Genomic DNA, 21,953 nt, shown 5'->3' on the forward strand with positions numbered 1-21,953 from the left:
TGGAGTCATGCCCAAAAAGCAGTTTGGGCATCCAGTCAGCCATAGGGATGCGAGCTGTGCTGTGTCACTTAGGTTTAGGGCCAGATATCATCTCTTGGTCCTCTATACAGACAAAGCTTTTGCAGCTACCATTTATAAGGCCAGTTTATATCAGTCCTCATCTTTATACTACTAATTACAAAACAAAGATTTTGTGATTAGTTATATAAAGATGAAATTGAACAACAGAAAACTCAGGTTGTATACGAATAAGCATCTCTGAAAATTAGATTTATGTAGTTATAAAGATGTTGAAGAGATGGTTATAATGCAGAAGAGTTATAAAGTGGAAGAGACAGTTGTACCACTCTCTTAAATCATTTAAAAAATGGAATAAACAGAGCCTAGAAAAATATACTGTAAGCCCCATTTACTTAATTGCCTGGTTGGGCAGAGTGTATGAAAAATGTACAGTATCTCATACAAACAGGTCATAATCATTCTGACTTTGGACTCTGTGGTTCTCTCATGGCTTTCTGCACTGAGGAGTCCACAAAATGATGTTAACTCTATCTGTTCTGTCATTGCCTTAGAAAAACATTATATGAATTAAAGTAAGCGTTGCAGAGGATATGCCATAAATAATAGATTAGATAAATGGCAAGACATGAGGAAAGACAGCAATGGAAAACATTTTGTGAGAGAGCATTTCTTCAGCAAAACAGTTCCACTCAGACTATTTCCATTATCTTTATCCTTCAGCAAACTGTAGAGAAAAGAAGAAAAGCAAAGCTGATACTTTACTTGAAGAGATCTATCAGGATGATGACAATGTCCTTATCCACTTCCCCCGTCCCTAGGTCTGTGCCGACATCAGCTGGAGAGCCACACATGATGATCACTACAGATTGGGCAAAAATGGAGACAGATTGGTGAAAGGCACAGACAAGAGGAGAACATTTGCCTGCTCCCCCATGCTCAAGTAGCAGGCAGGAAAGCAATGCTGGTCCAAGACACATTACCTGCACTGTACTGGGACCCAAGCACAAGGCTACAGCCTCTCTACATTAAGCCTGGCGTGTTTGAGGGAAAGGTATAAAAGGTGCCCCAACACCTGCACCATTTTCTGTCTGATTGCACCAGAGCATTACCATTATCTCACTCAAATAAGCATTAGCTGTTCTGATGCAACACAGGCTACTGAATACAAACATTTCTAAGTTAAATAGGATTATAGTAATAGTTTTGTTGGCTTACTTATTACTTTCACACTCACTTGGCCTGCTGATGCCAGGTGCTTAGTCTTAGGAGAAGATGAGGTATTTACTCATCTATTTTTCCAGTTTAGATGGATCATTTCCAGAAGTGTCCCTTGATGGCACAAATGAGGCCCATATATGTGCCAGGGCTGCAAACACAGGAACGGTAAAAAACTAAGCATTCTTGTAGTATCTAAGGCCCTTTTTAGGAGGAGTTGTGATTCCTGGATTTCAAAATCTTTCACAAAATGAAACTTATGCCTAGAGGGGATAATTCACCCCAAAAAGCTCTCTGGAACCAGAATGTTCCCACTTATTTTATGGGAAAGGAAAGAGGAATCTAGGAACTTTGTGCTGTTTTATGTTTGCATCCATGTGAACTGGTATATCTGGATTTCTCCTCAATTTTTGTGGAAAGACTATCCCTAAAATGTAGCTAAGAGGTAGGTCTGGTTTCTTGGGAAAAACAACTTACCCACAGGGGAGTGTGCACCCTCAGCGCTGCCCCCCGCCCCCCCCCCCCCCCCCCTTACCGTTACTTTTCCGGTTTGGATCTTTCACAGTTTTTCTAAGTTGCTCTGGAGTCCTTAAAATCTCCTTGAACTTCAGCTTTTCAGAGAACTGTGTGATTCCAGCATCTAGCGCATTCATGTACCTGACACAAGGGAGCAGAGATATTGTCAGAAAATTGCTAACTCTTAATATTCTCCTAAATAAGCCAAAATGTGAGAGATGCTGTTTACAGCAGACAAGAGTTTTCATAAGGCAGTATGGAACATTTTTTTTTCTGCAACAATGAAAGAGAGAAAAATCAATACAGGGCATGAAAGACTTAGGAGTGTTTGGAAAGTTACCCAGAGGTATTTGAGCCTGGTTGTACAAAGGATAGGTTTGCAGAATACAATGATATAATAAGACATCAACAATTAAGAAAAGAAATCAGGGATATGGGGAAATTACAATAAAGTGAGACTAAGTGGGAGGCAGAGCCAGGAAGCTCTGCTGTTGTAAGATATCAGTGGTAATCTTAGAAGACGCATATGAAGGTTTAAAGGAGTAAATGGGAGCTGCAGAAAGAACTGAGATAAAAAAACCACACATGTATCCTGACTGTGAGAGAAGCAAAGGAAGGAAAGTAGCAACAAAAAAACCCTATAACGAATCAGTTAAAACTTGAAGGGGAAGAATAAGGATAGCAAAAAAAAACCCAACCAAATTAGTAAAAGCTAGTGAAAAGATTAAGCAAAACCAACCACCTCCTAAATCCTGTGCTTGCCTCAACATGTTGTGTCTGAGAAGAGACATTCTGTCTGAAGTAAAGCTAATGCAGAGGAAAAACGAAAAAAAATTTCTTTGTTTTCAAACTGCTTAACTTTTGATCTAGCAACACTGAGATCCCCGTCCTATAAATTACTAAATATCTTTTCCTTCCCTTTTTTTTCAGGAACAGAATCACTAACCATTAACTTACAGGAATATATGCATAGTTGAGACATAATCTGATTTTGTTATCACTGTGAATATTCACTTATTTTTATAAAATGGGGGGGAAAAAAGATTAGTCCATGCAGTATAACTTATGCTTTAGCAAAAATTGATTTTTTTTTTTAATTATACAGTTCAAAAACCTCCAGGCTGACAGTTTCTATGAAAGCAGAATGAGATGCATTTTTACAACTATATTAGGATGAAAAATGGGCAGAGATACAAAATGAATTTTAATTTTTTTTTTTGTTAATTCAACAATATAGAAAAGGAGCTGGAACAATTCTGAAGTTATAAAGAAGGTCCTGAACATAAGTATTAACAAAGACAAGGTAAGAAACACTTGGGAAATAACTTACATGCATTGACTTCCCTGAAAGGTATGAATCCTGCAGGATTAAATGGATTTAGCCAAAGTGTGTGTAGTGCATTGGCAATTATAGCTGCAAGCATGGAGAAATAGGGATTGTAGTAAGAGATAAGCAAAGTGCACTGATGTTTCAAAGCATCAAAGAGAGCTAATAATAGCAATTACATTATGTGATCAAGCTGCTATCTATACTGCAAAAGAAGAAGGAAACAATAAAAGTCCCTAAATATCTACAAAACAGTGAATTGGAGATCAAGTTTTAGGCCCCTTAATTCAGAAAAAAAAAAAAAATTGTATATAAAATATTCTCTAAGTACATGCTTATATCACTCTGAGGCCAATACAGTCACAAATTTTGCTTAAAATTCTGCAAGACCCTCAGGTTATTAGTTGGAAAGATAAATAATATTTATTTCCATGAATTATTGGCTGTCTTTGAGCTACATTAATAAAATCAGTAGGAGAAACAATTTTTTTTTTCAGTTAATCAACATTTTATATCTGAAAATTGGAAAAAAATCAAAGGAGCATAGAAACACTCACATGAGCAGAAAATTAAATGGGAGTCAATAATAGAATAGTAATTATAAATATAACTATATTACAGAGTCTATTTGACTAAAAATAGCCTTTAATTTTAAGCAAGGAGAAAACCCAGCATTCTTGAGAATCAAGCAGAGGCTGATATTTCAGGTCACAATGTGAAAACTGTCTCCTTTGCTCCAAACTGGTGAGAGCATAGCTTAAACTCTGCGACCCCTGAGGGTCAGCTTGTAAGAACCACATCCGAGGATGGAGATGGAGTTTATCAACAGTGGGGTCAGAGGTGCATCCAGATCTTACCAGAGGCATGCCTCTGAGTTTTCATTCCTCTTGTAAATGTAGGTAGATTCCCAGGTTGTGGTTTTGAATGGCAGCCAAGCTTCTTTCCAAAAATAATAGAAGAAATCATTCACTTTCCTGGCTGGGGTCAGAAGGCGGGTTAGGTTTACTTTGTAGTCACAGGACAGTCCAAAACTCCCTACAGAGATCAGAGGCAGGCTCAGGAATGTTTCAACTCTGAAGGGAGAGACAAGAGGACAAGTCTGAACAGATTGCTGTGGCACCAAGGCAGCTACCACGTGACTTCCATCCTCAGCTCCCTCTCCTCTTTTGCCCTGCATTAGTTTAACAGCAATTTGAACCTGAAACAGAAGGCTCCTCAAGAACACAAGCAGATTTCAAGTCAGTATTGACACTGAAAAGCCCTCTTGAACTGGTCCAGGCAGCTTCTCTCACTCCCTCCATTTCCCCATGCTCTTTTGGGTACCACACACCATTTCAGCCTACGGGCTGTGACAGGGTTTCAAAGGCTCAAGGACCAGTCCAATTCTGCTCCCTGGCCACCATTAACATGGAATGGATTTTGTCTCTTTATTGGGGCAGTGCTGGAGGGTGACAGCTTTTTGCCATCAAAAATACTTTACTCCTACAACTCAAAGAAACAGTCTTTTAGTTTCACTATGGCATATTTTAGAAGCTGTACAACACCAACAGTCAGGGAGAAAGCCTAAGGCAACCCTCTGCTGGTAGGGAATTTGTAAATCAAAGGTATTTTTTATCCACAGACACAAGTTTTTAACGATAAAAATATTTTCCTAGATGCTGCAATCTTATCAGACTAGATTCAAAATATTTTTGTTATTGTGTGGTAAGTGTTATGGTAAGTAGTTATTTTATGACAGGGAATTTTGCCTGCAAAAAAAAAACATGGTCATTAGAGTTGTTGGCATTATTGTGACAAAACTTTATTTTTTGAGTCAAGCCCACTTGCCAGATTACAGGGTTTATACTTGTTGCAACAGAAACAGACACGGATGATGTAATAAGTAATGCCAGGGAGAGTATTTCACTAATGAAATGGACATTTTTCTGACTGACTTAGAATAGAATAGAATAGAATAGACTATTTCAGTTGGAAGGGACCTACTATGATCTTCTAGTCCGACTGCCTGACCAGTTCAGGGCTGAGCAAAACTAAAGCATGTTATTAAGGGCATTGTCCAAATGCCTCTTAAACACTGACAGGCTTGGGGCATTGAATGCCTCTCCAGGAAGCATGTTCCAGTATTCAACCACTCTCTCAGTAAAGAAATGCTTCCTTCTGTCCACTCTAAACCTCCCCTGGCACAGCTTTGAACCATGCCCGCACATCCTGTCACTGGATACCAGAGAGAAGAGCTCAGCACCTCCCTCTCCACTTCCCCTCCTCAGGAAGCTGTAGAGAGCAACAAGGTTGCCCCTCAGCCTCCTTTTCTCCAAACTAGACAGACCCAAAGTCCTTAGCTTCTCCTCAGAGGACATTCTTTCCAGCCCTGTCACCAGCTTTGTTGCCCTCCTCTGGACCCATTCAAAGACCTTCACATCCTTCTGAAATTATGGGGCCCAAACCGCACACAATACTCAAGGTTAGGCAGCACCAACGCTGAATACAGTGGAATAATCACCTCTTTTGACCAGCTGGTTATGCTGTGTTTGATGCACCTCAGGATGCGGGTTGCCCTCTTGGCTACCAGGGCTCACTGCTGACTCATATAGATCCTGCTGTCAACCAGCGCCCCCACATCCCGTTCTGCTAGGCTGCTCTCCAGCCACTCCTCTCCCAATTTATACTTGTGCCCGGCGTTACTCCATCCTAGGTGCAGAATCTGGCATTGGGACTTGTTAAATCTCATCGCATTAGTCATTGCCCAATGGTTTCCTGAGTTAGCAATGGTGAAGAACTTGCAGGTAGACAGTCAAGCTAATCCCAGACCACGCTTGTTACTTCCACCGTTCTGTCACAACATCCCAGCCAGCCACTGTGCTTATAGAGCTGTTGCAGTTAACACTCAGGATCACCTAATGTCCATTTGACAAGCCAAAGACGAAACCCGGAGAGTGGCAGCCGAGCGTAGGCAGCAGCTGGCCTGCCGCAGGCCCCACGCACTCCCACTCGGCTGCAGGAGCACCCACCCCAAAATTAAAGTGCTGTAAAGTGAGGCACTTGTTCTGATTTGCAAAACTATGGCACCACAGGCAAAAGGCAGCTGCCTGTTTGTTAGTGTCCTTCATTGCTTTGCATAAACTTCCACTATTCATACTTTTTACTGGTTTAACTCTGTCTGAGTCTGAGGAAAAGACTTTGGCATCATTCTGGGCAGCTCCGTATGCAGCAGATAGAAATGCAAATATAAAGTTAGGAGGCAGAATGAATAAAATGGGGTATATTGCATAATATTTGACCATGCTCCTATACATATGTAAGACTTATCCTTTTGATTCCTCTATAAATCAATCACATGTGTTCACCAGTAACATTCTAATCACTTCTGGTCATGCCACTCAAAGAAAAGAAAAGAGATAAATCAGATAAAGCTTGAGGTAGAAGTACCTCAATCTTCCCAATATCTCTTAGTGAAACCAAAAGGTCACCAAAGTTTAAAAAGGGAGGTGATTCACATATGTAACGATATGGATTTGTACATCATGGCTGATGGGGTTTTTTTAACTGATTTATGCTAGAAGTCTGCAGATTCAGCTTACACTTTTCCTAATATCTGAGAATGAACATATTAATGTATAATATAATATAGAATAGAATTATACAGGTTCATGTATAATAAGACAGTAGAGAGATTCATTCTTCAGGAATGCTTCCTCCGGCAGAAGAGTTAGGATGAAACTGGCTGTTCCCTATCTAAAACCCCTTTACTGAAGATGGTTGGGGTTTTTTGACCTTTTCTCGACACGTGTAACTCGAGCACTTCTCAATGACTGAACATCCAACCAGAAGGACCCCCATTGCTGCAGTACTGCGATGTCTACATGCCTCAAGCTAACATTTCTTTCAGTTGCTGAAGAGTTAAGTCTTTTGAGGCCTTAATCAATCAATCAACTTACTGTCAGTAAGCAATGGGATTTCATCAAAGGACTTTGGAAGGAGATTTTCTTCTCCCTACCAAACATAGTGACCTTGCGTAAGAGTCTTACTGCCTTGACTACAGACCCCGAGGTGTCTGATGTATCCTAAACCCCAATGTCTCTGCTGACTTGTTGTACACGAAACAACTTTTTCAGTAGTTGCTATCTTTAACATCACAATATAAGGGGGAAGAAGTGGTACTTACGAGACCATTTGGTAGGTGGCGTAAGTGCAAGCAGGTCCTATGACAACACAGCCAAGTGTGCCAGAATCCTGCAAGGGATCAGAAAGGGTCAGTAGTGAGGACAGTGCAGAGGACAGGCAGAGAGAGGAGGATGGGAGAATGAAGAAAAGTTTAGGATTTGAGAAGTCCCAGAATTTACCCAGCAAAAGCAAGAAGAGAGTAGCAAAGGAGCTACAGAAAAGTTAAAATAACAAACCTAGAACAGAGGAGAGAGGAATCACAGAAAGCTAAGAAAAGGCAGAGGACAGAATAGTCCTCAAATAGTACTCAATAGTCCTCAAATAGTACTCAAAGGCACAGGAGGTGCCTTTGAGTATGACTTTCACTAAGAGAAAGACAGAGCAAGTCAGGATTAAAGTGTTGCAATTGTTACAATTGCCCATATAAAATTGCACACTAGAAAAATGCTTGCATTTGCAGAAGATAGAGGGATTGGAATTACAAGGTACTGTGTATCAAAAAAATTGTTATGTGCATATGAAACTTAGATGAAAAAAATCCTTCCATGACCACCACATAAGGCCTGACCAATAGCTTTGCCATGAGGGACTTCTTAACAAAGACTATAGCATGTGCTCATACATTGGTAGATTTGAGAACGCACATTGGATTGACAAAGCTTCACTCAGAGGTGACAGTTATCACACATGAGAAAATCCACCAAAACACGTCTCCTTGTAAGGCACCAATTCTAACTGAAGCTTTTCCCTATATTGGGGTGTTCACATAATTTCTCCCACGTGACTTCTGTGATTTCTAGTGAGAAGTGAGTACTTCATCTTTGCCCTCTGGGCATAGTTCCATATATATTTTTTTGGTAGCAGCGCCAGCCTAATAATCTCTCTGCCCACATGTTCCCACCCTCGCACAGCTCTCTCCTTTGTGTATTTGTGTATACTGATGGTGACCCACATCAGGGTCTGATCCAGTTGGATATTTCTCTGGTTGGGCTGTTTGAGTGTTCGGGTTTGGGGTTTTTTTGTTGATTGTTTTTGGGTTTTTTTAATGTATTGCTTTGGCTATGTGGCCACACGAAGAGCAGTGCAGATATAAAAAAGAAGAAACTTCAGCATAGGAAAAGGAGCCTGAAGCAGAAGACTGCTTTAGCTGGCACTGCCACCAAATGTCTAATGAAAGCCTCCAGGAAGCACTCATAGAATCTCTCTTCAGTATTTGCCTACTTGTCTTCACAAAACCTACAGGAACATCTTCTCTTTGAAAACTTCACTTCGCTGTCAAATTTGTTTGGAACTCAACAACAGGATCAAAAGTTAATACGGAAAGACAGAGAGACACATGCGCATACACATGCAGAAAGAAAAAAAGTCTTGTCGTCTTAGGAAATCAACTTAAAGAAGCCTGCTACTCACATAAATTTCCTTAATGAGCTCCACACCTTCACAGGTGCTGGTGCGACAGCCTTGTGAGACATAGAGGGATGAGGTAAAGGTGTGGAATGTGGCATTGACCGTAACATTTTCTCCTGTAACACAAATGTAAAAGTAAACAGCATCATGAGTTGCAGGTAACCACTAATACACTGAATCCCTCTTCTTCTGACACAAGTCTAAGCAGTCTTACACTAGGATGTCTCCCACCAAAAAGCTGCTAGAAAGCCCACCTACCACCTAACTGCCACTACTTAGGATAAGACTGTAGAATTTGCTCCACTGTGGACTGCTGACTTCCTTTGCTGAGTGTTAGTATTTTCAGTACAAAGTACTTTTAGTATTGGCCATTATTAGAGACATTTTTTAAAGGTCTGTAGGAAATTACTGAGACAAAATCTCTTCAACTAGAGGACAGAAAGGGAAAAGATATCATTCCTTTAGAATCTCTTTTTCCCGTTATATTTTAGAGTGACGGTAGATTGGTGATATTGAAAGGAGAGGTAAGCTATCCAAATGAGTAAAAGCATCATCTGCAGTGACTTTTAATGAGGGAAAAATATATGGGCTGCAGATTCTTCATGCTTTGAGTCATAATGTGGTCAACAGATGGGGTCAAGAGGAAGATTATTTTCAGAAAGTAGAGGCTAATCCAGACAGGAGGGGAAGCAAGGGAATCCCAGTTACTGCACTAGATGGATCACCAGTCTTGCCTGACCCAGTTCAGCAATTCCCATGTTCCCAATCCCAACTGAACATCTCCAGAAAAGCATGCAGGAAGAGTCTGCTCAAACACTGTGAAAGCAAATATGGTTCTGCCCATCTCTAAGCTCTTCTGTTTTTACAGAGAGAGGTCATTATTTCTGTAAGATCTACATAAAGTAGATCAGGCTGAGAGAGTTGGGGCTGTTCAGCCTGGAGAAGAGGAGGCTCCGGGGAGACCTTACGGCGGTCTTCCAGTACCTCAAGGGGGCCTACAGGAAAGACGGGGAGAGACTGTTCAGTAGGGCCTGTTGTGACAGGACTAGGGGTAATTGTTTCAAAATAGAGGGAGATAGATCTAGATTAGCTATTAGGAAAAAAATTTTTACGCTGAGGGTGGTAGAACACTGGAACAGGTTGCCCAGAGAGGTGGTGGATGCCCCATCCCTGGAAACACTCAAGGCCAGGTTGGATGAGGCTCTGAGCAACCTGATCTAGTTGGGGATGTCCCTGCTTCTTGCAGGGGGGTTGGACTAGATGACCTTTAAAGGTTCCTTCCAACCCTAACCATTCTATGGTTTTATGATTCTATGAAAGTGAATGGACAGGCAAGGAGCCTGTCTCAGGAGCAGTTTACCGAAGGTCAGATAAGTAGAAAGCAGTGACACAAAATTTGACAAGAAACCACAGCAGGAGAGGGATAATCAACACCCATTGCCTTACCTGTCATCTGGAATTCATTCTGTACCCTTTTCAAGGCTTGATTCACAGCTAACTTCAAATTATCAGTAGTTGATGGGAAGTCCGAGTAATTCATGAGCATCACATTGATAATGTAACTGTTGTTGCTACATTCATTTGAGCCAACTTGCTGCAGCAGCTGGAGCGAGAGAAACAAAGGCCAAAGGGCCAGAGCCAACATTCGTTGCTTCATTATTACTCAGTTTAGACCCATTGTGTGTTCTCTCTCTTTTCTGTTTCTCTTCCAACCCTCTTTCTTTCAGATACTTCTGGAGAAGAAAAGAGATCTCCACGCTGTAGACTCAAAGGCAGGCTGCACGATCCTCCTCTCAGGCACTTCCCTGTCCTCCTCCCTGCCTTCACCTCTGCCCACCCCTCTGGTGTACTAGGTGGCACTTCTGTTTGTGAAAAACTAGCAACAGCAAAACTCAGGAAAGGAGAGAGGCTAAAGGTTGCTGCGAATGTTTGCTTATGGAAAGGCTGAGGCTATAAAACTGAAGCACTACCTGAAACCTTGCCTGATAAGGGCACTAACTTTTCATCACAGGGATGAGCCGAAAGAAGGAAGAAGAGTGGACAAATGGACTTTAAAGATGACTCTCTGAAATGGAAATAAAATGCAAGGTTCATTAAAGCCTAGAGGAAAACAGATGGTTACTTCTTATTTTGCATTGTCCTACATCTCTGGTTATATTGCGACACCATCTCTGCTGGCTAGGCTCATAAATCAAGGGTGTATTTTCTTCTGGGATAAGTTACCAATTTCATTCCTTTAGCTTTTACCATTGGAGCACATTTTGTGTTGGCAAAAATGCATGACTTGCAGTCCTCCCGACCAAAGCCTTCATTTCTACTTACAGAGTAGGCTCAGCACAAACCTTATCCACTTGTACTCACCCAGCGCTGCACACCAAAGCATCCCAGGTCTGCTCCAGACACATTGTTCCCAGGCAGCACAGGTCTCATTGCCCATTCCCACCTTGCCAGATGTCTCCTCAAACAGAGGCCCAACATATTCATACTTCATGTGATGCAACCTCTTACATCAGGTAAGGATTAGCAAAGCTGAAGGCCACACTTCAGACCTGTGGGACCAAAGCTAAATTATAAATGGCATCACTAAATGGCACACACTAAAGGACAGCATGTTATTGTTCTCCGGTAGGGCTCTTGGGCTTTCCTGAGTATTTTTCCTGAGAATGGTCTCAGGGAAAGTAGGTAGAATGAAGAGAAGACAAAAAATCCCACAAGCCTTATGGATAAGTCTGGGCACAAAGGAGAACTGCAAGATAAAAGGAATCAACAGGCAAATTTAAATAAAGTACTGAGCATGATTGGTCTGAATTTGGGGTGTTTGTGCACACCTACAGGCAGCTCCTGTTTTTCTACTGAAACCTGGACTGAGGCTGTCAGATAATAAATCAGTTTACTTTTATTACCTCCCTGAAATAATTTTAAGACAAACAAGGAAAATAATAATCAACAGTTTAAGTAACAGTGCTTTTGGTATAAAACAGAACTGCAGTTCCATGCTTTCTTTCAAAGCCAGTATTTAAAAGGTGTTGAATACACTTCAAATATATCTGCACAAACTTTTTACATGATCTTATTTTAATACCAAATGTTTATTGCTTGAATCTTTCTTATACCAGACAACAGGGGAGACCATGAGCCAGCACTTAAGAGTAGACCTTGAACACCTCACCATATCTAATCTAGCATTTGTAATTACTAATACAGTAATTCTGAATTAGCAGTCTGTCATGTAAACATCTGGACTAGTATGGCTGGCTAGAGCCATAGACTGATAATAGAATACAGCTTTTCATGCTGAGATCATCTGCTCATCATTGCCCCATTTTATAGGTATTTACAGAGTCCTTGAAACTGCTCCCGTACAAGTCAATAACAGATTTGTCATTAACTTCGGCAGAGTAAGATTTGCATTTATATACTCTTCTTAGCCTACCTGAGAGAACCAGCATGGATAATGCAAGTATTTTACATTACTGGTCACACAGGGCAGTAGTGGTACTGATATCTCCATGGTTTTCTATCTATTCATGTATTTATTTGGTTTTCATAGCAGTTTAAAAATGCCTTTTAAAAACAAAAGGTAAAATCAAATACAGCCTTAGCACAGCATTTCTTTTGACTCTCCCTTGCCCCCTGCCTTCACAGTGCCACAGGCAGTCCCCAGTCAGAACATGTTATAAATGACCTGTTGACCTCTCAACTTTTTAATTGCCTGGTGTGTGTAGTCTCTTGGTGTCAAGTCCCATGATGGGAGCACACCTTGAGCATCGGGCAATGTGGAGCAGGAGGGAGTGTGGCAGGAGGCTGCAGCTGGGGTGAAGCAAGCACTTTGCAAAACCAGATGAACACCACACTTTCCCTTGTACCTCAGGGTTTTGCATATCAGACAAATTTGCCTGGCAGATCGGTAACATCTGCTTCATTGCATAAGAGAGACAAATAAAAGCTGTGGCATCATGCTGTAAACATGAGAGTTATTGATACTATAGATGCTCATAAGGGTGGAGAGAAGAAACATCCCTGGAAACATTCAAGGCCAGGTTGGAGGAGGCTTTGAGCAACCTGGTCTAGTTGGGGATGTCCCTGCTCTTTGCAGGGGGGTGAGAATAGATGACCTTTAAAGGTCCCTTCCAACCCAAACTCTTCTATGATTCTATTCAATGATTCTAAGAAAAAGTAGATGAGTGAGTCATATGTGTAAAGCACAAAATTTGATAGGCCTGCCACAAGCTGTTTAGTAGGGCCTGTTGCAATAGGACAAGGAGTAATGGTTTTAAAATAGTGGGGAGTAGATTTAGATTGGAAATTAGGAAAAAATTTTTTACAATGTGAGTTATAGAACACCGGAACAGGTTGCCCAGAAAGGTGGTGGAAGCCCCATCCCTGGAAACATTCAAGGCCAGGCTGGATGAGGCTCTGAGCAACCTGATCTAGTCGGGGATGTCCCTGCTCCTTGCAGGGGGGTTAGACTAGATGACCTTTGAAGGTCCCTTCCAACCCTAACCATTCTATGATTCTATGATTATAAGCGAAAGCAAAAACTTCTATATATTTGTGTTCGTTGCTGCCTGTGCTTGAGGAGTCCTTAGTCCCCAGGGAACAGAAGTAGAGACACAAAAGTCAGTCTATTCATAGTGCCCTGGCTGCAGAAGCTCCCAAGGATCCTAGCCAACTTGATCTAATTCTTTCATAATGTCCGATATAGCAGTCTATAAAACCAAGAGGTTACCAGTAACACAAACCAGCCAGATACCAAAAAGAAGTCTTCTATATCTCTTCAGAGCACTGCCCCCACTATCTCAGTAACTTTTCCCCAACCATGAGCCCGCTCTCATGCTTCAGAGATTAGTCAGGAAGGGATACAGTTCAGAAATGTAGAAGTCAAATTATGTGTCAGAGGGAAGAAAAAAACTTTTTGACCCCTACGGGTGACTGCAACTTTAATTAGAAATACTGTCTTACAACAGAACTACAAGTAATGAGAGCATCCTGAAGGCAATGCAAATTACTCTGCCTTCTCCTGAAAGGCAGATGTGATGACATGGAGAAGCAGAGCACAAGACTCAAAACGCCAGGAATATCCTGCCTAAGGTAACCTCTCCTGACACACCCGGGATAAGCCACAAAATTTATTCCAAAAACGTCTTTAAAGCACATCTTCTAGAACTACTTATTTTCTCCCAAAAGAGTTGAGGTTTAATCACCTTCTAAGGAATAAGTTGCTAAGAAACTGCATTTGACATCCCCAGTGCATTTTTTCTAGCTGTGGCTTCTAGGCATCATCTTGCAGAAGGGTAAAAAAGATCTCAGCATTAAATATCTTTACTATGTGCGAGTATCTATCCAAAAAGTCAGTTCTTAGGTGTACATCAGTTTGAGTACCTTATCTTTGTAATCCTAGCATTATTAACAGCTGATGAAGGTCTTCTCTCGAATCATTGAATACAAACCCTGTAGTTTATAACTTATTCTGCCTTCAGAAGCACAGGCACGATTAAGATTCAGATAGGCAGGCCCTGTATTTATTTGTCTGAAGACAAAATTCAGTCCCTCACCAACAACAATAATACCTATGTATACATTGCATAGCTACAAAATACCATCATGGGTGTCTGTGTTAGATCACAAATACAACTCAAATTAACTGACCAAAGAGCTTTTAGTGAAAAGCAATTTTTAGTTCCTGATTCTACAGAACAATTTGTTTGTTCTGCCCTCTGTTTTATTGGATAATAAACAACCAGATATTATAGGGTGTATTTGAAACAGATAATCAGCACTGACTTCCTGATCTAAAACTACTCTGAGAGGTTCTGTCAGTCTTCTGGAATATTCAAAGACACTCAGACAGAGAAAAAGAAACCAGAAGATAAAAAAAAACAAACAAACAAAAAAAAAAAAAAAACCCCAAAGACTTGTTCCTCTAAGTCTCTCAGCCTGTGTAAGATTATGGTCTACAGAACATTTTCCAGTCCTTTTTTAACGGTCCCTTTGACAGGGCTTTCTGCATTTCAGTGGCTTCTTTGCTGTAGAGTCTGAGAGTCCTGAAAAATGGGAATGATAGGCCAACCTGGGCATCACAGAGTCCCTTTGCCTATCTAGTATATATTGTAAAAGTGCAGCCATATTCAGAACAAGGCACTGTGTATCTCCAATACCTTTACCACATTCATTTTAAGGATCTTTTCACCAGCATGTAGCCTAATTTCTTTTTTACTTCGTTACAAATCATTATTTCTGCTTGGCCACTCAGAGGGGAGAAAATAGAGAGAAGATATGGAATGAAAATTTCAGAAAGCTCAGAAGAGCCAAAGCCCCAGGTTAGTCAAACTACTACTGTGGAAGTTGGCACCAATAGTTTTAGTAAGTCTGAAGACAATGCAGATGTATTGTCAGCTCATCCTAAATTTCTTTGCTACCAAAGACAACTAATGTAGCATTTTCCAAGCAACTATTTTGTAAAGAAAAATGCCTTGTGATACAATTGTCTTATTTTGCAGAATAAAATATTTTGACAGTGTCCTTTAAAATGGATTTTTTTTCTACATATTTGCTACAATTATTTATTTTCTCAGTGTTGTTTAAAATTGTAATTGTTATGATCAACTTACGAGTTTCCCAATTGTACATTATTTTTTATTTTCTCCAGAGCTGGGAACTTTGATAGTACACAAGAATCTGAGGTTTCATTAAAATGAAAGAGATGCTCCAAATCTCCAATATTGCAGAACTGGGAAATGTGAAGAAACAACATTAAAAAAAATCTCAAAATATATGTAAATACAAAGAACGGCAGATGCATTTATTATTACCATACTCACTTACTTAAAAAAAATCATTTCCTTGGTTTCAGTGGCCATGCCTATGTTTTTTAATGAATGAGATTGTCAATATTGTTTCCATAAAATACGGAAATTTTAATGTGAAATTTGCCTGAGACATTATATGTTGTAGCGGTTGATCATATTTAGCCAACAGGATAAACAGAAAAACTTCAAACAATGGTGTTTTCAAGTTCTAACCACTATTACTAAGCCTGATTACAAATAATTTTGATTGTCTGTCACTTTAACAGCTTTTACCTTGTCTTTAAAAAGATTTAGAAAATCACGTTGAAGAAAAATAAAATAGAAATGTTTCCATTTCCATTTCTTTCCAATTTTGTTAGAGATTGGAATCACAAATGTGATTACAGACAGAAAAGAAAACATTACAGTACTGCAATGTCTGTGTTTATTTAATGTCAGTACTTAGAGGTCTAGACTGTATAGTATAAAGATGTCTTCTTTAACTGTCAGTATTACAAAGCCCAAGGACATTAAATCATTTTTTTCTCTCTTTGAAATGATTTTTACAATATTTCTACAATCCAGATTTAGAAGACAGTAATGTGAATTATTACAAATATAGCTGTGTATTACACATACATAGCAGCTGTATACATGTATATAGTACACATGTATAGCAGCTGCATAGCAACTACGCTGACTTTTCAGAACTTTTTTTTTTTTTTGCATTTACTACACAAGAACATAAAGAAGGACTTTATGAACATTATTATTTGGTGACTGAAACTATCTACTGATAAACAACAAGCCTGTAAAACAGCATACAAATATGTGGGTCATGTGTTGCGTGATCCTGATAGTACAGCACGATCCTGACCCAGTACAGATCCTGATAAAGTAGAAGTCCTCATTATATTGCCATTCCCATGGGTTATCAGAGGTTAGGTCTGTTCTTGGAGTTCATAGTCGCTGCCACGGTTTAGAGCGGAATTACACTGCAAAGAATAAGAAAAGTTGTAATTGGAATTGCATCATACTACCAGCAGCTTGGGTGGTGGCCCCATCTTCCCATTGATCTATGTTACCACATACCAGAAGATGAAGCTAAATATTTGATGTATCATCAGTATCTAGCTCAATTAAGAAAGTCTTCTTCCTTTTAACCCTTTCCCAACACATACACACTTTGAAATGAATATTATTAATCCATCTAACCTGTATACTACCAAAATAAATAGAAAGAGGTCTTTCCTCTTAACTGCTGATTTTGCACTCTTTTTCTAAAGGACTTTGTTTCCAGGCTGACAGGACATATTTTTCTTTTCAGCCTTGTATGTGTGATAATTTATGTCTTGGACACATACTTCAGTTTCCTTAAACTCCTTTTATTAAACATTATACATGTCTATACTATGTGATAGGTTGGAGTTATGAGATCTTCAAGCTAGTGCACACTTGATCCTGTAAATCCATATGGCAGTGGATGTAAATCCATATGTGCCTGGACATGTGCTGGACCGGTACAACTACATTCTCTGGGACGTAGCACTTGCAATGAAGTGGCTTTCTGGCTTGGGTAAGTCTGTGTGGATCCAGCTAATCATGCATTGCATTTTCAGTTCTGACACTGACTTGTGCTGGATCAGCAGATTGTCTTGCCTCCCATCCCATGGTTCTACATACATAAACTTCCAAAAACTTACCTAGATGTGATGCTGAAATCCAATACAAGGACAGCTTGTAAGTCACTTTTATTAACTTGACTCAGTCTTGAGCTGGGCAATAGGGACCTAACAAGAGCATTAAATGCATACACGATCTGTCACCTCTGCAGGCTGCTTTTTGCTGTCAACTTACATGTTTCACCTTCTCTCATCATGGGTAGTCTATCTGGGGCAGATTAAGGCTCAGATGTTTCTAACTCCATAAAAAAAAAAAGAAGCAAATATTCTTCAAGTTCTTTACTTTTATAGGAGTTATTTCCCATTTACTTATCTCAGGGGCTTGCCTTTGTAGCTTTAGCAGGGGAGCATTTCATTGCTCTCACTTTTGCAGATCATTTATCTTGAGATGCTGTCAGATGCATTTTCAAAGATTTGAGAGGTGAAGCATCATTACTGAAAAAAACCATGATCTTATGGAAATTGAAGCATGTGATTGCTGTTGATGCAACAATCAGCAGAGTGATTGCTGTTGATGCTAACATCTTGCTTTGTTATATGATAGGGTTTTTATAACTTCTTGCTTCCCCTTCCTCTCCCTTTTTTCTTTCCTTCTCCTCCTTCCTCTCCTATTGTTAGACCTCACTTTCCACTCTCTGATTTTTTATTTAAACACTCATTACACTCTCTGATGTTTATCTTGGTGTTTAGTCACCGGTGCATGACTTCCCTTTTGCTGCTATCAGTGTACATCAATTCCCACTCTCCCAGCAATTCTCTGTGGGAATAAACATGATCATTAATCATTTTACAGCTCACAGCCTCCAAGATAATGCCACTGGTTAACAGAATGGTGATGGTAAGAACTGTAGCAGTTTTCCAGCATTATTAATAGAGTAGCTGAACTTCTTGACTTGTCTTTAATTTATGAAGTGTCATCTTGACACTTCATATGAGGAAAAGATTATAACATCTCTACCTGCTTTGGTCTGCATCTTAATAACAATTTCTAGACCAGACATGCTAAAAATATTTTGGCCAATTTGATGCTGGTGAGAATACAGGATTAAATTATACGTGTCCTCCTATATAATTGACTTTAGAGAACATTAGATACAAATGGAGACTCCTACTGCTCTGAATGGGTTTTAGGACACTCCTGTATGCAGCGAGTCCACACCAATTGCCATAATGCCAAATTCTAGCATTTTGCCCCCTACTTATATATTACACATTATGTAGCACCTCTACAAGTCAGGAGGTAACTAATTTTTACACTGTGTTCAATCCATGGCCCACCTGTTGAATTGTGCAATTTATAATTAGCACCCCTTCTGATGGCAAAGTCTATGGTTTTGACTGATTACAATCACAACCAAACTCACCACCTTGTCCTTTAATACTCCTGTAGATCTCAACTATGAGGGAATGATCTGACAGCCAACCACATCCTGGGCTGCATCAAGAGGAACATGGCCAGCAGGTCGAGGGAGGTGATTCTGCCCCTCTACTCTGCTCTGGTGAGAACCCACCTGGAGTACTGGGTCCAGTTCTGGAGCCCACAACATAAGAAGGACATGGACCATTTGGAGTGAGTCCAGAGGAAAGCTACAAAGATTATCAGAGGGCTGGAGCACCTCTTCTATAAGGGCAGGCTGAGAGAGTTGGGGCTGTTCAGCCTGGAGAAGAGGAGGCTCCGGGGAGACCTTACAGCGGTCTTCCAGTACCTCAAGGGGGCCTACAGGAAAGACGGGGAGAGACTCTTCAGTAGGCCTGTTGTGACAGGACTAGGGGTAATGGTTTTAAAATAGAGGGAGATAGATTTAGATTAGATACTAGGAAGAAATTTTTTGCAATGAGGGTGGTAGAACACTGGAACAGGTTGCCTAGAGAGGTGGTGGATGCCCCATCCCTGGAAACACTCAAGGCCAGGTTGGATGAGGCTCTGAGCAACCTGATCTAGTTGGGGATGTCCCTGCTTCTTGCAGGGGGGTTGGACTAGATGACCTTTAAAGGTCCCTTCCAATGCTAACCATTCCATGATTGTATGTTTCTATGCTTCTATGACAGATCACAGCTTTGCCTGCTAAGAATATGCCAGAAGAACTCTGTTTGAGTCATGCTGAAGCATGAAGTCATACTGAAGTAAGAAGGATTGTTGCTATTAAATGTAACCTACAGTTCTGCTTTACGTATAACATGTCTCCAGTTTTGTAATTGGAAGCCAGATTGTTATGTCCGGTTAGAATAAATTTTTACTTTCTCATCTTGGAGGTGAGTTGAAGTTCAGTTGAAGCTAACACATATGGAATACGTTATCTTTTTGAGGCAATAAAATTACACATAAAGAGGTGCGTGTGTGCACAGGCAGTGCTTCGGGTAGTTCCCTCGAAAGCATAGTTAAGGTTAGAAGATGTCTTCTATCTGAGATTCCTGTGACAGGCAGACAGCTGGTAGCAGAGATGCATGTCATGCTTCTGAGAACTCCTCACTCCGCATGATCATAAAATTTTGGCCAAGTGAATCCCAAACACAATGCAGATAGATGCTGGAATCCCACTGGTTCCATGCAAAACACTATCTGCAAATAAAAAGGAACTGGTTTGGCTGCTCTTACTTTTTATCTCAGTTGACACTGTCCTTCTTGTACCCACAGCTAACCCGCTGGCACTGCACATCTGTTAGCTCTCACACATTTCCCAGCTTTGGACCCACTACATAAGAATTCAGGAAGTCATGGGGTAATGGGAGAAACCAGTGAAGCAGCTGAGAGCTTTCTTCCATTTGAGTCAATATTTCAGCTGTAGTAAGTATGTTGATTCTTAGAACAGCAGGATCTTGTGAAATAATCTGTATTAAAAAATTGAAGAAAGCAACGTAGTAAAATTATATTTTCAGTTACTTTTTTTAAAAGTAAGAATCTTGCCTAATTTTACTGTCTGCTTACTTGCATTTTAGTCAAAAAGAGAACACCTTCATCAGTGGCACCTTCTGCTCCTTCTGTTTCTCCTCCTTTACCCAGTTTACTTTGGCATATGTATAGTAAAAAAAACCTCAAACCAAAATCTAGTTTTCCTAGATTAGTGTACTGAGACAGAATATTCCATGGCAGTACTGAAAATTACTGTGAGGTATTTACAACATTTTTTTTTCTGTTAGATAATAGAAAATCCTAGACAACTGGTAAGAGGACAGGTATCTGTATTATACAAATTGCTCTACATATACAAACTTGACAACATAAAAAAAGACATTTAAAATCAAATTTCTGAAAAGGCAAATAATTTCAGAATTATTTCTCGAAAATGAATTGTCTCCTGACGGAAATAATACCTTACTAAATACAGAAGAACTATAAAAGAAGACCAAATTACTGGCACATATTCTTTATCACTTTGACCAACTAACTCAAAATTAGTTTATTGCGGAGAAATCCCCTGTGGGAGAGTGGATTATTTCCCTTCCCTCTTTATGGCCTGTGGTATGAAAGCACACTGATAAGCAAGGGACATCATTACGGTGCTGTTGTTCTCCCATTGTTCCCAGTTGCAGAGTAACCTCTCAGGGACAGTTGCAAGCCGAGTATTATCATTCCTGGGTCAAGCCATCTTGAAATAAGCAGAGGAAGGTGAGCATGGAAACCGCACTCTGAAGGAGCAGCACGCAGTTCTTTACTGCTGGACTATGTTACAAACAATCAAATCACAGTTTGATCTGATTTACTTATCTATACCAAAAAAAAAAAAGCCTCTTTTTTTTTTTTTTCTGATGGAGTGCACAAAATTTTTGTTCTCAAGGAAGGAAAAACGGTAGAAATACAGATACCTCATTAGGCCTGTCCATGGACATATGTTTTTGTGCTAGTTGAGTTGTCAGCAGTAATGTAATGTATTGGTCCTCTGCCCTGGAATTGCTAATAGTGCAATTCAGGTAAAATAAAAACGAAAATCTGAGGAATTCCACCACATGGTGTTCCTCTGTAACTAGGAGAGATCTCTTTTATTCGCAGCAAACTGCAATGTCAGAGATGCTGCAGGAAACAAGCTGTGCTTGAAAATTACCCAGTTTGCCAGAGGTCAGCCTACTGTATGCGGTTAAAATGTACACAACCCACACACTTGACATTTTATATTATGTTCTCCATCTTTACAATTATAGAAATACAGGTGGAGTGGCTATGTTTACCAGAAAAGTATGAACACCTGTGGGATTCCCTCCCCGTAGGCCTGGCACAGGAGAGGGATCGGCCCATCCAGACCAAGGGGAGAAGCTCTCTGGTCAATGAAAGAAGCTCTCCAGATCACCTTTCTGACAGAGGGGGATTGCTGACTACAAGCATATGGGAGTCATTATGGGATGCCGCTGAGAGCATTTCGGGCTTGTACAAGATTTATTATGGGATGTTTAGGCGAAGGATCAAAGGTGGGGAAAGGAAGAGATCAAGGGGGTTTGGTGAGGAACCAATGTGGGACACAGGACAAGGGGATAAAAGGGACTGGTGAAGTGCTCATCAGCACGTTTCTCTGGCCAGTGTCTCTTGTCTTCATATTAAAGTCCATTTTGAACTTTTTTCCTGGGTGAGGGGACTCTGTTCTGTTCGCGGGAGTGCGCATGTGTGTGTGTGCATGGAGGTTTAAGTGCCAGCAGCTGGAATTAGACCACGAATTACAGGGGCCTGGGTGTCCGGGTGCCAGCAACTGGGGAGACTGACTGAGGGGGGCCAGGCCCCCTCCCGCGGTCCCTACGGAAACCGACGCCGGCCGCAGCGGAGGCGGAACCCTTTGGGGAGCGGTGCCAGTCGCCAGCCGGCGCCTATTCGCCGCCGCGCTCGGGTTTGCGCCGCCGCCTTCCGCCGTC

General features: G+C 40.6%; 1 protein-coding gene across 1 annotated transcript in view; it reads right to left on the bottom strand.

The window, feature by feature from the left end:
* The window catches only part of GUCY2C (guanylate cyclase 2C), a 46,051-nt gene extending 35,747 nt beyond the window's left edge, over positions 1–10,304 (bottom strand). The window contains exons 1-6 of the mRNA XM_086740103.1: positions 10,094–10,304; positions 8,651–8,763; positions 7,242–7,309; positions 3,937–4,152; positions 1,772–1,893; positions 784–880 (exon numbers count right to left, since the gene is read on the bottom strand). Coding sequence (XP_086596229.1) covers positions 784–880; positions 1,772–1,893; positions 3,937–4,152; positions 7,242–7,309; positions 8,651–8,763; positions 10,094–10,304 — 827 coding nt within the window. The remainder of the gene's footprint in view (positions 1–783; positions 881–1,771; positions 1,894–3,936; positions 4,153–7,241; positions 7,310–8,650; positions 8,764–10,093) is intronic.
* Between the last annotated feature and the right edge of the window lie 11,649 nt (positions 10,305–21,953).

Source organism: Chlamydotis macqueenii, chromosome 1 (assembly GCF_036417535.1).
Source record: "Chlamydotis macqueenii isolate bChlMac1 chromosome 1, bChlMac1.mat, whole genome shotgun sequence".
NCBI lineage: Eukaryota > Metazoa > Chordata > Aves > Otidiformes > Otididae > Chlamydotis > Chlamydotis macqueenii.